The sequence below is a fragment of the Colletotrichum aenigma genome, assembly GCF_013390185.1.
Source record: "Colletotrichum aenigma strain Cg56 chromosome Unknown KSG_Cg56_contig10, whole genome shotgun sequence".
NCBI lineage: Eukaryota > Fungi > Ascomycota > Sordariomycetes > Glomerellales > Glomerellaceae > Colletotrichum > Colletotrichum aenigma.
Window position 1 is genome coordinate 2,884,901 of NW_023500916.1, and position 14,396 is coordinate 2,899,296.

The window sequence follows — 14,396 nt, forward strand, 5'->3', positions numbered from 1 at the left end:
GACAAGCACGAGCACCAGCTCTACCTTAGGATACACAGCGACGACCCTATCACGGAAATCTACACTACCCACACCATAATCGGATAGACGATGATTATGTTCAACAGTTACCTAGCAACCTTCAGGCTAAGCCCTCAGTACCCCATGAGGTGCCAACACGACAAGAACATGAAATAGGAAGAATGCTAAAAGGATGATTGCCTCATCCATGCAGCCCAGAAGGCCAAGGCCTACAGACTCCTATAAGAAGGACCGAGCCCCCCAAGGCTCAGATCCCAAGAGAATCACCTCACGAAGGCACGACGGGAAGGAAAACAGATCACCTACCCCAGACAACCAGAGCAGTCAAAAAACTAGACTCACCTACCGACGACAGACCGAGACAGGCAACAACGACAAGGTCCATTTGTCTAGCATCCCTAGACCAGAAAGTGCACCTGCAATTAGCAGTCACTATTAACAACATCACAACTATCGCGCTTATCGACAGCGGAGCCGAAATAAATTTCATATCACCACAAGCGGTGAACAGACTACAACTACTATGGCAGAAAAAAGAACATATATACCAGCTCAACAACATAGAAGGAGAATAAGTCCAGTACGAAGGAGGAACCATCAAAAACGAGACTGCGCCCCTCGAGATGAGTTACCTGGATCGAAACGAACAACTCCAATTCGACATTGCCGAACTTGGTACATACGACATTATGTTAGGAATACCATGGCTTGAGAAGAACAACCCACGGATAGATTGGAGAACAGGCCAACTCCATTAGGATAACGACGATCTAGTCCCTGAGCAGCCCTGTAGAACCCAGGCCTCAAACAGATCCACCCACCAAGGAGCAGCAAAACGATATATCTGCTACCTCAAGGCAAAAGAAGCTGTCTCACGACCACTAAAGATAATAGATCTCAAACAAAAGAACGATCCACTTCTGTCTATCCCAGAAGAATACAGAGTTTACGAGAAACTCTTTGCAGCCGAACTAGAAACCAGACTGCCTAAATATACGAATTTCGATCACGAAATCCCCATTAAGGAGGGGAAGGAGCCTAAATTCAACAAAATTTACAGACTCAACCTAATAGAGATAGAAGCCCTCGATAAATACCTCGACGAGAACCTCAGAAAAGGCTACATCAGAGAATCAACATCACCAGCAGGAAGCCTAATCCTGTTTGTACTAAAGAAGAATAGTAAACTACGACTATATGTTGATTACTGAATGCTTAACGAAATAACGATTAAAAACTGGTACCTATTACCCTTAATTGACAAACTATAACGACTCCTCTATAGAGCTAACTACTTCACAGCACTAGACCTTAAAGGTGCCTATAACCTCATCTGAATAAAGAAAGGAGAAGAATAGAAGACTGCCTTCAGAACACGCAAAGGATATTTTGAGTACCTCGTTATGCCTTTCGGTCTCACTAACGCCCTAGCCACTTTCTAGAACATGATTAACCAGGTTCTTAGGAAATTTGTGGACATCTTCATAGTTATCTACCTCGACGATATCCTTATCTTCTCTAAGATAATAGAACAGCATAAGGAGCATGTACACCTCATACTCTAAGCCCTTCAAGACGCTAAGCTCCTGGTCGAACCAGAAAAAAGCATATTCCACACCTAAGAGGTGGAATACCTTAGATTTATAATCACCCCCAGACATATCAGCATATCAAAAAAGAAAGTCTAAGCTATATAAGAATGGCTAACACCAACCAACCTCAAAGAAGTCCAAGGATTTCTCAGATTCGTCAACTTCTACTGAAAATTTATTGGACTCTACGGAAAGATTAACGCATCCCTTATAGATCTCAGCCGCAAGGACTAACCATTCAAATGGAAAGAAGCCTAGAACACAGCTTTCCAGACTATTAAGGACCGCATTACCAGCGAACCAGTCCTGATGATCCTAAACCCAGAAGAACAGTTCGAAGTCGAAACAGATGCCTCAGACTTCGCCCTCAGAGCATAACTATCCCAGAGAGACTCAGAAGGACGTCTGCATCCCTGCGCCTTCTTCTCCCGCAAGCTCTGCGGACTAGAACTCAACTATCAGATCTATGATAAAGAACTTATGGCAATCATCGAAGCCTTTAAGGAATAGAGACCCCTACTTTTGGGAACCATCCACTAAGTACTTGTGTACACCGATCATAAGAACCTGGCATATTTCACCACTTCGAAAGAACTCAACAAACGCTAAATCAGATAGTCAGAATTCCTCTCAGAATTTAATTTCTGAATTATCTATCGAAAAGGATCGGAAAATGGCAGAGCCGACGCGCTTAGCTGACGACCAGACTATGACGTCCTAGTACCAAAAGAAACCCAGGTGATTCTCAAGCATAACGATAACGGAGACCTTATGCCTGCCACGAAAGCTCTCATGATGACCGGACGATCCACGGCTAGCCCGCCTAGCGAACTGGATGATGAAGCCATCAGGGAATTCCACAGCGCACCAGCACATGGTCACCAAGGAATCGCGAAAACCTAGAAACAACTACGACAACAATATAGAGAAAAGGTCACTAGAGAACATGTCGCAATAGCGATTAAGGATTGCGAGGTTTGCCTGAAAAGCAAACCAGCTTGACACCAACCTTATGGATTGTTACAACCTTTGCCTGTGCCGCAAACCGCCTAGCACTCTATATCCCTCGACTTTATCGTCAAGCTACTGAAGTCTTGAGAACCCCTTATGGGAGTCTACTATAACAGCGTTCTCGTTATTGTCGACAGACTCATGAAGTATGCCTACTTCATCCTATATAAGGAAGCAAGTAACGCCGAAGAATTCGCCTACATATTCCTCAAGTATATCATCACTAACCACAGAACACCTAAGGAGATTATGTCAGACAGAGATAAGATCTTCACTTCTAAGTTCTAGAAGTTGATCACATCACAACTTAGCATCAAGCAAGCAGTGTCTACTGCCTTTCACCCGCAGACCGACGGACAAACAGAACGAATCAACCAGATCCTTAAAACCTACCTCCACGCCTATGTCAATTACAACCAAGACAATTGGGTAGTACTACTACTAATAGCCTAATTCGCCTACAACAGCGCAGTAGGAGAAAGCACTAAGGAATCCCCCTTCTACCTCAACTACGGATTCGAACCAACCGCCTATGGAGAACCCCGACCTGGCCCAGCAGCACTAAAAGCTGTCGCTACAATTAGACAAATTAAGGATATCTAAGATAACGCACGCAAAGAACTCAAATTTGTACGACAACGAATGACATATTTCAGCAACAAACGAAGGATTGAGGGACTAACCTTAAAAGAGGGAGATAGCGCCTATCTTATACGGCGAAACATCAAAACAAAACGACCAAGTGACAAACTAGATTTCAAGAAACTCAGACCTTTCAAAATCCTCCGAAAAATTTCACCAGTCAACTACGAACTCAACCTACCTAACATAATGAAATGTTTTCCAATATTTCACGTCTCACTACTCAAACCAGCACCATAAGGATCACAGACAAACGACCTTATTATTGTGGAAGACAATAAACCAGAGTACAAAGTCAAATAGATTATCGACCACCTCGAAGAACCAGAGGGTTACTAATACCTCATCAAGTGGAAAGGATATAGTCATAAAGACAACATATAGGAACCAGCCAAAAACATCACCAACGCAAAGGACAAACTCACAACCTACTGGCAATAACACTAAGAGCGAGAAATAACGCTAACAGCATCAACGATACCACCCCTGACAAACACTCAAGGTTACTAACGCATCAGACACCCACACAGACATATCAGACCACCAACGGAAGCAGACAGACCGCGACAAGGAAAACCGTTTATTCGCCTAGGAACACCCAAAAACTAAGAACCCCCGGAAGACACTAACTGCAAGTCCCCCAGTAGAGGACCAAGGTCCGCGAACTCCTCGCTAATACCGAAACTCGCCCAATCCGGATTGTTTTCAACACCCTGAAACTGAAGATCACCAACCACACCACTCTCGTGAGCATCCAATACAGGAAGAACATCATCCTCCTCCAACTCCTGCATTCCCCGAGAAAACGTCTCTATATAACGCTCCTTCACCTTCTTTCAAATCGCACAAATCCGCGACAAACAACCAGCCGCTTCAGCCACTTCAGCCTGAACCCACGCTAATTTCTCATGAAGATCCAGCAGCGCATCGCTAGCCTGCTCCTCTTTCTCTTCCTATTCTTGACGCTGATCACTCAGCCTTTTTACTACGACCAATCAGCATGACGAACACCCACAAGACATAGTGAACTCACGACTCGACGCAACCACTAAACCATCACAAGGACGCTTTAGGTTTTTACAACCCTGATAAGTTCTCGCACCCTCCGCCATCTGACACGTACGCTTCGCACGGAAACAACAAGTGCAAGGCATGACGTCGTCAGAACCAAACCGATGGAAAACGTCTTCACAAGCAGAACGAAGTGCTGACTTAGATTGCTTCGACTTTTGAATGCGACCTGACATAATGTCAGCATCATGAGTAAATCAGGAGGCATGATTGATAGATCCCCAACCTGGGACTAACGACCTACTTATGTTAGGTCTTGAGGATAAGACCTTTGGAGAGGGGACCTGATGTTACGACCTGTAAACAAGGATAACAGCTGAACGACCTACTTAGGCGTCGGGCGGCTAGGACAGGATATTTGTACTGCAGAATCACAGGAACAACAGGGACTCACTTGGAAACGGAAGAACGATAGTATAAGTCACATGATGATAAGATAAGAGATTAGATCTGTACGCTAAGAATACGGAGACCGTCCTTAACACATACAGGCCCTGTATGATCAAGGAACGGACCCCGTCAGGATCAGGAACGGTAACAAGACAAAGGGTACTGTTCAGACTTATATATAGTATGACCTGAGCCTGGCTCATGGTCAGACTCCCATAGCTCTCCAGCAATCAACTTTGTATTCATCCTCAGGATACTTTCAGCTTACCTTCACTGCGAATACTTATTGAGTCTAAGATTGATCACCTTAGCCTCTGACTACCGATCTACGATACAGCCTATGACCTACGACCCAGACCACAACCCCAGTGTACTGTTACTACGTGTCAATCCCCAGCTTCTGTTAGCAGACCCTACTGTCAGATAGCTGACCGTAACACTAAACTCTTGATGATAGCTGGACGATCTAATACTAGCCCGCCTAGCGAACTAGACGACGAAGCAATTATAGAGTTTCACGCTCGCCCTGTATATAGTCACTAAGGAATCATGAAAACCTAGAAATAACTACGACAACAATATGGAGAAAAGGTCACCAGAGAATAAGTGGCAAAAGCAATTAAGGATTATGAGGTCTGCCTGAAAAGCAAACCCGCTTAACATCAGCTGTACAGCATGCTATAACCCTTGCCTATGCTGCAAACCGCCTAGCAATCTATATCTCTCAACTTTATCGTCAAATTACTAAAGTCTCAAGAACCCCTCATAGGAGTACACTATAACAGCGTTCTCGTTATTATGGACCAACTTATAAAGTACGCCTACTTCATCCTATACAAAGAAGCAAGCAACGCCGAAGAATATGCTTATATATTCCACAAATATATTATCGCTAACTATAGAACACCTAAGGAAATTATGTCAGATAGGGATAAGATCTTCACCTCTAACTTTTGGAAGTTAATCATATCACACCTCAGTATCAAATAATTAATATCCACTGCGTTTCACCCACAGACCAATAGACAAACAGAATAAGTCAACCAGATCCTTGAAACCTACCTCCACGCCTATATTAACTACAACTAAGACAATTAGGTTATATTGCTACTAATAGCCTAATTCGCCTACAACAGCGCAGTAGGAGAAAGTACTAAGAAATCCCCCTTCTACCTCAACTACGGATTTGAACCAACCGCCTATGGAAACATGCAACCAGGCCTAGCTGCAGTTAAAGCTGTCGCCTCTATACGATAAATCAAGGATATCTAAGATAACGCACGCAAAGAACTCAAATTCATACGACAGCAAATAACATAGTTCAGCAATTAACAAAGGATTGAGGGACCAACCTTAAAAGAGGGAGATAGCGCCTATCTTATATAACGAAACATTAAGACAAAGCAACCAAATAACAAACTTAACTATAAAAAACTCAGACCTTTCAAAATTTCATAAGTAATCTCACCAGTTAACTACAAACTAGGACTCCTAGAAACCATAAAGTGTCACCTAGTATTCCACGTCTCACTCCTCAAACCAGCACTATATAGATTATAGATAAATAATATTATCATTATAGAAGATAATAAACCAGAGTATAAAGTCAAACGAATTATTAACTATCTCAAAGAACTAGAAGGGTATTAATACCTCGTCAAATAGAAAGGATATAGACATAAAGATAATATATAGGAACCAGCTAAAAATATCACTAAAGCAGCAGAAGAACTTATAATCTACTGGTAATAACACTAAGAATAAGAAGCCACACTAGCACCTATTATATTAGTCCAGAAGAATGCTGGATATAAACGAATCAGACACCTATATCGCTTCACCAGACCACCTACTGAAGCAGATCGACTGCAATAAGGAAAACTGTTTATCCGCCTAGGAACACCTGAAGCCAGTTAAGAAACCTCAGAAGAACCTATGTTTAGAGGAATGCCTAAATCAACTACCCTAGTACCTAGAGAAGACTAATCTAACTTATTCTGAGCACCCTATAGCAATAAATCCTCTATCACCTGGGACTCCTAAGCTTCTAGAGCATGTTCCTCAGCCTCCTATTTATCCACAGACTGTATTCCCCGACGAATCAGATCTAAACCACGCTCCTTTAAGAACCTTTTCTGTCTCTGAAGATAAGATAAACAACCTAGAGCGGCAGCAAGCTGAGTCTGCAGCACCTCTAACGCCTCCTCAGCCTCTTCCTCCTCCCGCTCTACTTTCTTTTGCTTATTAAAACAACAATTCACTACTGCGACAAATCAGCAACACCAGGGAACACCAAGGTGCTAAGGTACTTATGAGCATTCGCCACGTCACCACCATTATAGTTTGAGAAACCCTGCTTCACACACTTGCCATAACGCTTCAAGTTGGTGAGGTCTATTTTGCACACTCAATTATGCTGAAAACAAGGGGAATAAGGCATTATGTTATAACTATAGTGATTAACTAGAGCACTGAGAGCTTTACAGTTGCGCTGAATCTGAGTATGATAAGTCTTATGAGAATCTGATTTCTGAATGCAACCTGATATAGTGTCAGCATCATAAGTAAATCAGGAAGCATAATTAATAGAACCCCAACCTAGGATTAACGACCTACTTATGTTAGGTCTTAAGGATAAGACCTTTAGAGAGGGGACCTAATATTACAACCTATTATATATAGATAACAGTTAACCGACCCACTTAGGCGTCAGGCAGCTAGGACAGGATATTTATACTGCAGGATCACAGGAACAATAGGAACTCACTCAGTAACAGAAGAACTATAGTCTAAGTCACATGACGATAAGATAACGATCATATTAGATCAATATGATCTAACACAACTTAGGGGCTAAACGATCATTCTGGATCGTAATGATCCAGATCGACCTAAGGTATAAAGGAACATGTTCATGATTAGACTTATATGTAGTATAACCCTAAGCCTAGCTTATGGTCAGACTTCTATAGCTCTTCAGAAATCAACTTAGTATTCATCCTCACGGATACTCTCAGCTTACCTTCACTGCGAATCACTTGTTGAGTCTAAGACTGATCACCTTAGCCTCTGAAGACCCGATCTACTGCAGCCTACAAACTACGACCTACGACCACGACCCAGTGTACTGTTAGAACGTATCAATCCCCAGCTTCTGTTAGCAGACCCTACTGTCGGATAGCTGACTGTAATATTGAACCTTCTTGAGGTTGGCGTCTCCTCTGAGGTCCTTCTTAAGTTTCTTATAGGCTTATCTAGCGTTCTGGAGTTACTTATTAAGGTTATTTATAGCCTGCTTACCTTTGTTAATAAAGGTCTATATCTCCTTAGATTCAGCGTCTTATTTCTAGATGATGCGTTAGAGTTTTTTATAGCCTTCTTTAGTGAAGGTGCCTTCTCTATTAGAGTTATACTTAAGGTCCAGCATATTATAGTCTTTAATGCTAGTAAGTTCCTACGCTAGACTCTGAGGCTGGTTGCGCGAGGAAGATGAAGATCCTAGGGTAGGGGACTTAGCTGAAGCGTGAGAAGATATGCTTATTGTTTTACTGTTAGTAGGTGTTAATAGTTAACTTACTGAATAGGAGTAATTAAAGTGTTATAGTCAGCTATCTAACAGTAGGGTCTGCTAATAGAAGCTGGGGATTAATACGTTATAATAGTATACTAGGGTTATAGTCTAGGTTATAGGCTGTAGGCTGATAGTAGATTAGGTCTTTAGAGGCTAAGGTGATCAGTCTTAGACTTAATAAGTAATTCATAGTAAAGGTAAGCTGAGAGTATCTATGAGGATAAATACTAAGTTGATTGCTGAAGAGCTATAGAAGTCTGACCATAAGCTAGGCTCAGGGTCACACTATATATAAGTCTAATTCTGAACATGTTCCTTTATACCTTAGGTCGATCTGGATCATTACGATCCAGAATGATCGTTTAGCCCCTAAGTTGTGTTAGATCATATTGATCTAATATGATCGTTATCTTATCGTCATGTGACTTAGACTATAGTTCTTCTGTTACTAAGTGAGTCCCTGTTATTCCTATGATCCTGCAGTACAAATGTCCTGTCCTAGCCGCCCGATGCCTAAGTGGGTCGGTTATCTGTTATTTCTGCATAACAGGTCGTAACAGTTATACCCTCAACCACAACCTTAACGTTAGAAAAGGGGATCTGAGGATTATACAAAGGGTTAGTAGGAGCAATGTTGCAACTCGTACTTCCTTTCTCAAATGAGAATCCTCAGATGAGGAAGGAAGGTTTCTTATTCCTTTCTAGCTGCATCTACACGTCTTTTATCTACTTTGCTGAATACCTTGATGTCTTAGTCCAGTGCCGAGCTTAGCCGAGAGCACCCCATGTGACAGGCCTGGCCTGTTACAGTGAGCTGCATTCTCACCTCTACCTACTTGTTGCTTCTGACTGACGTTACTTTCAGCGTTCTCATGCTTAACAGGGAATATTTCCCCTTCCTGCCGAAACCGCATGCGGAACCGCAAGGCCCTACGGATCCCCCACTTCTCGAAGCTGAGGCACCACCACGTTATTGGGAAAATAGTGCTAAAGAGCTCTTCGAAGCAGCAGCGCATGTGGCGACTATTCTGCGTGACGCTCTTGAGTGGGGCATGACAATGATGACTCCTGTGCCTGGCTTCTGTGGCTTCTCAGCCTGTTATCTGAATCTTTACGCTATTCATTTTCCCAATATGACAGCAGGATGTAGCCCAAAGGCTAAAGAACATCTGGACATGGGTCTTGCATATCTCAAGGAATTCCGAAAAGCTTGGGATCTCGGAGAGGGTTGGGTGAGAAATCTCTTTGAACTAAGTCTCCTGCTCTGATTACTAAAACTATACAGATCCAAACTATTCAAAACGCCTCGACATTGTTTGAGGAAGTGAACTCAAATGTTGATAGATATCGTCACAGATCACTCCTGGACTTTGAAGTCCTGCATCAATCGGCTCACGGGTTCAGGACGGTTGACAGGTCAGAACAACACATGGCCATGATCCGTGGAGCTGGAGCAGAACAGGGAGACGCGCAGTCCACCAACGTTGGCGAAGATAACAACGACGCTCTTCGTGACTCAGAAGACCTTGAAGACTTCGATCCTGTAGCTTTGTTGGGAGATCAGGCGTTGTGGCCTACTTGGTACTCCGCTTCTTTGGAGAACGAGTCTTTTGGAAGTGTTCCAATCCAAATTCCTTGAGTGCCAAGCATACCGTACCCGGACATCATTTACAATTCCTACAAGCAACTTATTGGACGAAATTATTCAAAGGGCCTGAAGCTCAAAGAATGAAGTCATTTTGGGCTCAATTGTTATAAAAACGCGCCTTCAGGTGCACATTAAATTGCGTGTAGTCTGACTGCAGGCGATAAGACTAGGAGAAAGACTGTCACAAGCAACAAATCAGAAGATGCAGTCCTTTATTTTGTTCTTCTCCTGTATTGAACGTCTAAGATTGCGGCGAGCTGATATATTGATTGGCCGCAGATAGGGGTCTCAACTAAGGTAGCCTGGATCGCTCTATTTCGGGTATGTTCAATCCCGATCTGAAACCCGACCTCCTTCTGCTGTTGCAATGCGTCTTTTCCATGACGTTGACGTCGTTTCTTATGCCAATTATTTTTCATATTGAGTGACTGATTTTGTCCGGCAGACTGCATAAAAACCATTCGTCCTTTCCCCAGCACGCTGCTGCTCGGTTTTCTGACTTCACACCACTATTAAACTCATCATGTCATCTCCCCAGGGCAGCAAGGCACCCACCAATTGGGTGCTGACCGCGGACGCACTTAATCATGCCCTCCCTAACATGTCCATGGCTACGCGAGCTGTGCATTCGGACGATTTCTTCACCCCTCACCGTGCCATCGCGCCAGGAATGCAAGTCGCCGTGAACTATCGCTACGCTCGCAACGCAGAGGACCTGAAGCAGGGCGACAACACAGATGTGAGTCTCGCGGTGAATCAATACTTTCCTTGCGTCAGCAACTGACGAAACAGCTCAATGCTCCCGAGGACTCTCACGTCTACTCACGATACACTAACCCAAACACGAGTCGACTGGAGATGATCTTGCGAAATGTCTTCGGGGGCCATGTTGTCACTTATTCTAGTGGCCTCTCAGCATTCCATGCATTGATGGTCTGCCTCAACCCCAAACGCGTTTTCATCGGTCAAGGCTACCACGTCGTTCATGGAGTTATTGAAATCATGTCCAAGTTGACTGGGGTCAAAAAGCTGACCCTGGAGGACCTTGATCAACTTCAAGCCGGTGACATCGTTCATGTCGAGACGCCACTTAACCCTACCGGCGAGGCAACCAACCTTACCTACTACAGTGAGAAGGCTCGCGCGGCCGGGGCATACCTCAGCGTTGACGCTACGTTCGCGCCGCCTCCGCTGCAAGATCCACTTCAACTCGGGGCTGATGTTGTAATGCACAGCGGCACGAAGTACATTGGTGGACATTCCGACATGCTCTGCGGTATCCTTGTCGTCCGTCAGAGTCGTGTCAAGGAAGGCTGGGTCGATACTCTTTACAAAGAGCGCCAAATTATTGGCTCGGTGATGGGCAGCTTCGAAGGATGGCTCGGTATCCGATCCGTACGCACTCTTCAACTTCGCGTGACACGGCAGTCGCAGACCTGCACGAACCTGGTCGCCTGGCTCAACCACGAGATGCATCGACCCGGATCAGTGGTCAACAAAGCTGTTGCCGAGATACGACATGCCTCTTTGCAGACCGACGCACTCAGTGATGGCTGGCTTCAGAAGCAGATGCCTGGTGGCTTTGGCGCTGTGTTTAGCCTGTCGATGAGGAGTCCGGAACATGCGAAGAGAATGCCGGGACGAATGTACGTATTCCAACACGCGACAAGCTTAGGAGGCGTGGAGAGTTTGATGGAGTGGCGGTCTATGAGTGACGCGGTATGTGACAAAAGACTGCTCTGGGTGAGCTGCCTGAAGGCGGATCTGGTCCAGGGTATGGAGGTTCTGTTGAACGAGTTTCCACTGGGTGACTCTGTATGATTGCATTTATATCGAGAGTAGTAGTACTGATGAAACATCATTCCCATGTAACTTTCTTTGTCGCGAGATGGAGCCACTGGCGATCTCTCCAGGTTACTCATACTTTGTTGAGGGGGGTTGCAGGAGTCGGGCGCGCAACCTTGCCCAAATATGCTGGTATTAATCATTTATTTCGTTTACAATGTTGAACATGTAAGGTTCCACGTGCTGTAACTGTCACTCTGATCTAGCTCCAAAGGTTCACCAACCACGCGCAGTGCTCGTTGAAGTCGTTTAGGCACAGGCCCGACTAGGACTAATCAAGACGTTGGTCAATTCGCCTAACCGCCCCAGAACAAGCTAAAAGTCCCCTCTTAAGAAGTAGCAAACGCTTCGAGTAACATATGTCGATTCTGTGCCGGATTTGGGAATAGGAGGCGATGTCTCGAGCACGTGGAGCAGACACGCTGTTGAATGTGCGAAGTAGATCTTTTCTTACGACCACATGACTGACCTATTAGGGACGAGTTTGACGGTTCAAAGGCGAGAGAGGATGGATGAAAGTATGCAAGACGTTAAGGAAATGACGGGAAATTCACCGGTAGAATTCTTTTCATAAAAATATATAACGAGTACAGATCATCAGAGCCGAGAGCACATGAGGAATGCTCCGCCGAAATTCATATGAAGCCGAGATTCCCGGCAGCAAACCGGGGCGACTAACTCTGAGACACCCTCACGAATATCTCCACTGCACGTTGAAAAGACCTTCGGTTTCGTCTAATTGCCTAACGTAACGCAGAACAGCGCAGGAGTTTGGGTCCGGATGCGTCCAACACCCTTGGAACGGCAGATACGGAGATCTAGTAGCCATGGTGTGCCGAAATGTAAGTACATATTAAACCTGCCATCAGCTCTAGATCTTGATTTGAGGCATTACTCGAGGCAAATGTGATTGTTTTGTTCCTGCTATAAGTTCATACCTCATTCTGCCGTTAATCACGAGCGCTACGAAAGTTTACCTTCCAGGAGAACTAGAACTACGCCTCGCTTTGCGTTCACAATGGTCACCTCTCGCCAAAAGCCCGATGAAATTGATATCTCTAAATACATCACCCCATGGAAACCCTCCAGCCAGAAGACGTACCTGCTGAGGAACGCTAAGATTGTCGACCCTGTCAGCGGCACCACCTCGGAAAATACCTCAATCGCGCTTGCAGATGGCAGAATAGCTTTTGTTGAGCCGGCCAGCTCCTCCGGCGAGGTGCAGCTGGACGTTAACCCCGAGAATATTGTAATACGTCTGCCCTGGCCTCATCGACTGCCATGTCCATATTGCGGTGCCCCCTGGCGCAGCATCCCTTTCCTCGTACCGCGACATGACCGAGACAAAAAGCCTGATCCGCCAGCCCAATGTTCTCAAATCCATGCTGGACCGCGGCTTCACTACCGTCCGGGACTGCGGCGGTGCAACCTTGGCCATGAAAGAAGCGATCGAAGAGGGCATCCACCCGGGACCTCGCCTATTCATCTCTGGGAAGGCACTTTCGCAGACGGGCGGGCATGGAGACATGCGGGGCCGCCACGATACTGTGCCCTGCTGCGGGGGTGATGTATCGGGCATCAGCCGTATTGTGGATGGAGTGCCCGACTGTCTTCGTGTTGCGAGGGATGAGCTACGCCAGGGGGCTGATTTCATCAAGATCATGGGTGGTGGCGGTGTTGCTAGCCCGACGGATCGAATTGACTCCTTGCAGTTCTCTGATGAAGAGATCAGAGCTATCGTCACTGCCGCAACAAATGCGAAGTCGTATGTCTCGAGCCATTGCTATACCACCGAGGCCGTCCGTCAGGCTATTGGACAGGGTGTCAGGGGCATCGAACATGGCAACCTGATCGATCTGGAAACTGCCAAGCTGATGGCCGAGAAGGGGACATTCCTCACTCCGACGCTTGTCACGCATTTCATGTCCAAGGAATTACACTTCCTCGAGCCAGAGTCCGAGGCCAAGGTTACTGAGGTGCTGGACCGCGGGCTTGCGACGCTAAAAATGGCCACGGAGGTTGGCGTTACGGTCTGCTTTGGGACTGACCTCCTGGGGCCCACTCACTTTGCGCAGAGCAAGGAATTCTCCATCCGCAGTCGAGTGCAGAGCCCGGTAGAGGTCTTGAGGAGTGCGACTGTCAATGCGGCGAAATTGCTCCGACAGGAAGACAGGTTGGGCCAGGTCAAGGAAGGATTCATGGCTGATCTTCTGATCATGGAGCGCAATCCGCTGGATGACATCTCGATATTGGACAATCCTGAGGAGACCATATCAGCTCTTGTCAAGGATGGTAGAGTGGTGCGGTCCAGGCTAACCACGCTACAGTAAAGGTCAAGCAGAACCTGGCGGGCGTTGGCTGCCCAGGGTAGGTATTCTGCAATGAGGCGTAGAAATGAAGTGTTCGCTCAACATAAAGCTCTTTTACTATTACTAAAAGCTAAGATTGATACAGAAGCATGGCCACTTCCAGAAGAGCAGGGGTTATACGAATTTGTGTTAGAAAATGATGGTATTATTTACGCCCGGCCACAAGCTCGTACTTGTGGTGTGCCGTTCGCTTCCAATCAGACGAACCAAGATTGTGACGTTGCCATGGGATCGAA

General features: G+C 45.5%; 2 protein-coding genes across 2 annotated transcripts; both read left to right on the plus strand.

Moving 5' to 3' along the window:
* Positions 1–10,469: 10,469 nt before the first annotated feature.
* Positions 10,470–11,767, plus strand: CGCA056_v014641 (putative trans-sulfuration enzyme; the record flags this gene model as incomplete). Its single annotated transcript, XM_037329883.1, has 2 exons — positions 10,470–10,685; positions 10,739–11,767. 2 exons carry the CDS (start codon positions 10,470–10,472, stop codon positions 11,765–11,767), a joined length of 1,245 nt encoding a protein of 414 aa, XP_037171757.1.
* Positions 11,768–12,809: 1,042 nt separating this feature from the next.
* CGCA056_v014642 (Uncharacterized protein) lies at positions 12,810–14,121 on the plus strand (the record flags this gene model as incomplete). Its single annotated transcript, XM_037329884.1, has 2 exons — positions 12,810–13,040; positions 13,156–14,121. The coding sequence occupies 2 exons, from the start codon at positions 12,810–12,812 to the stop codon at positions 14,119–14,121; spliced, it is 1,197 nt and encodes a 398-aa protein (XP_037172376.1).
* Between the last annotated feature and the right edge of the window lie 275 nt (positions 14,122–14,396).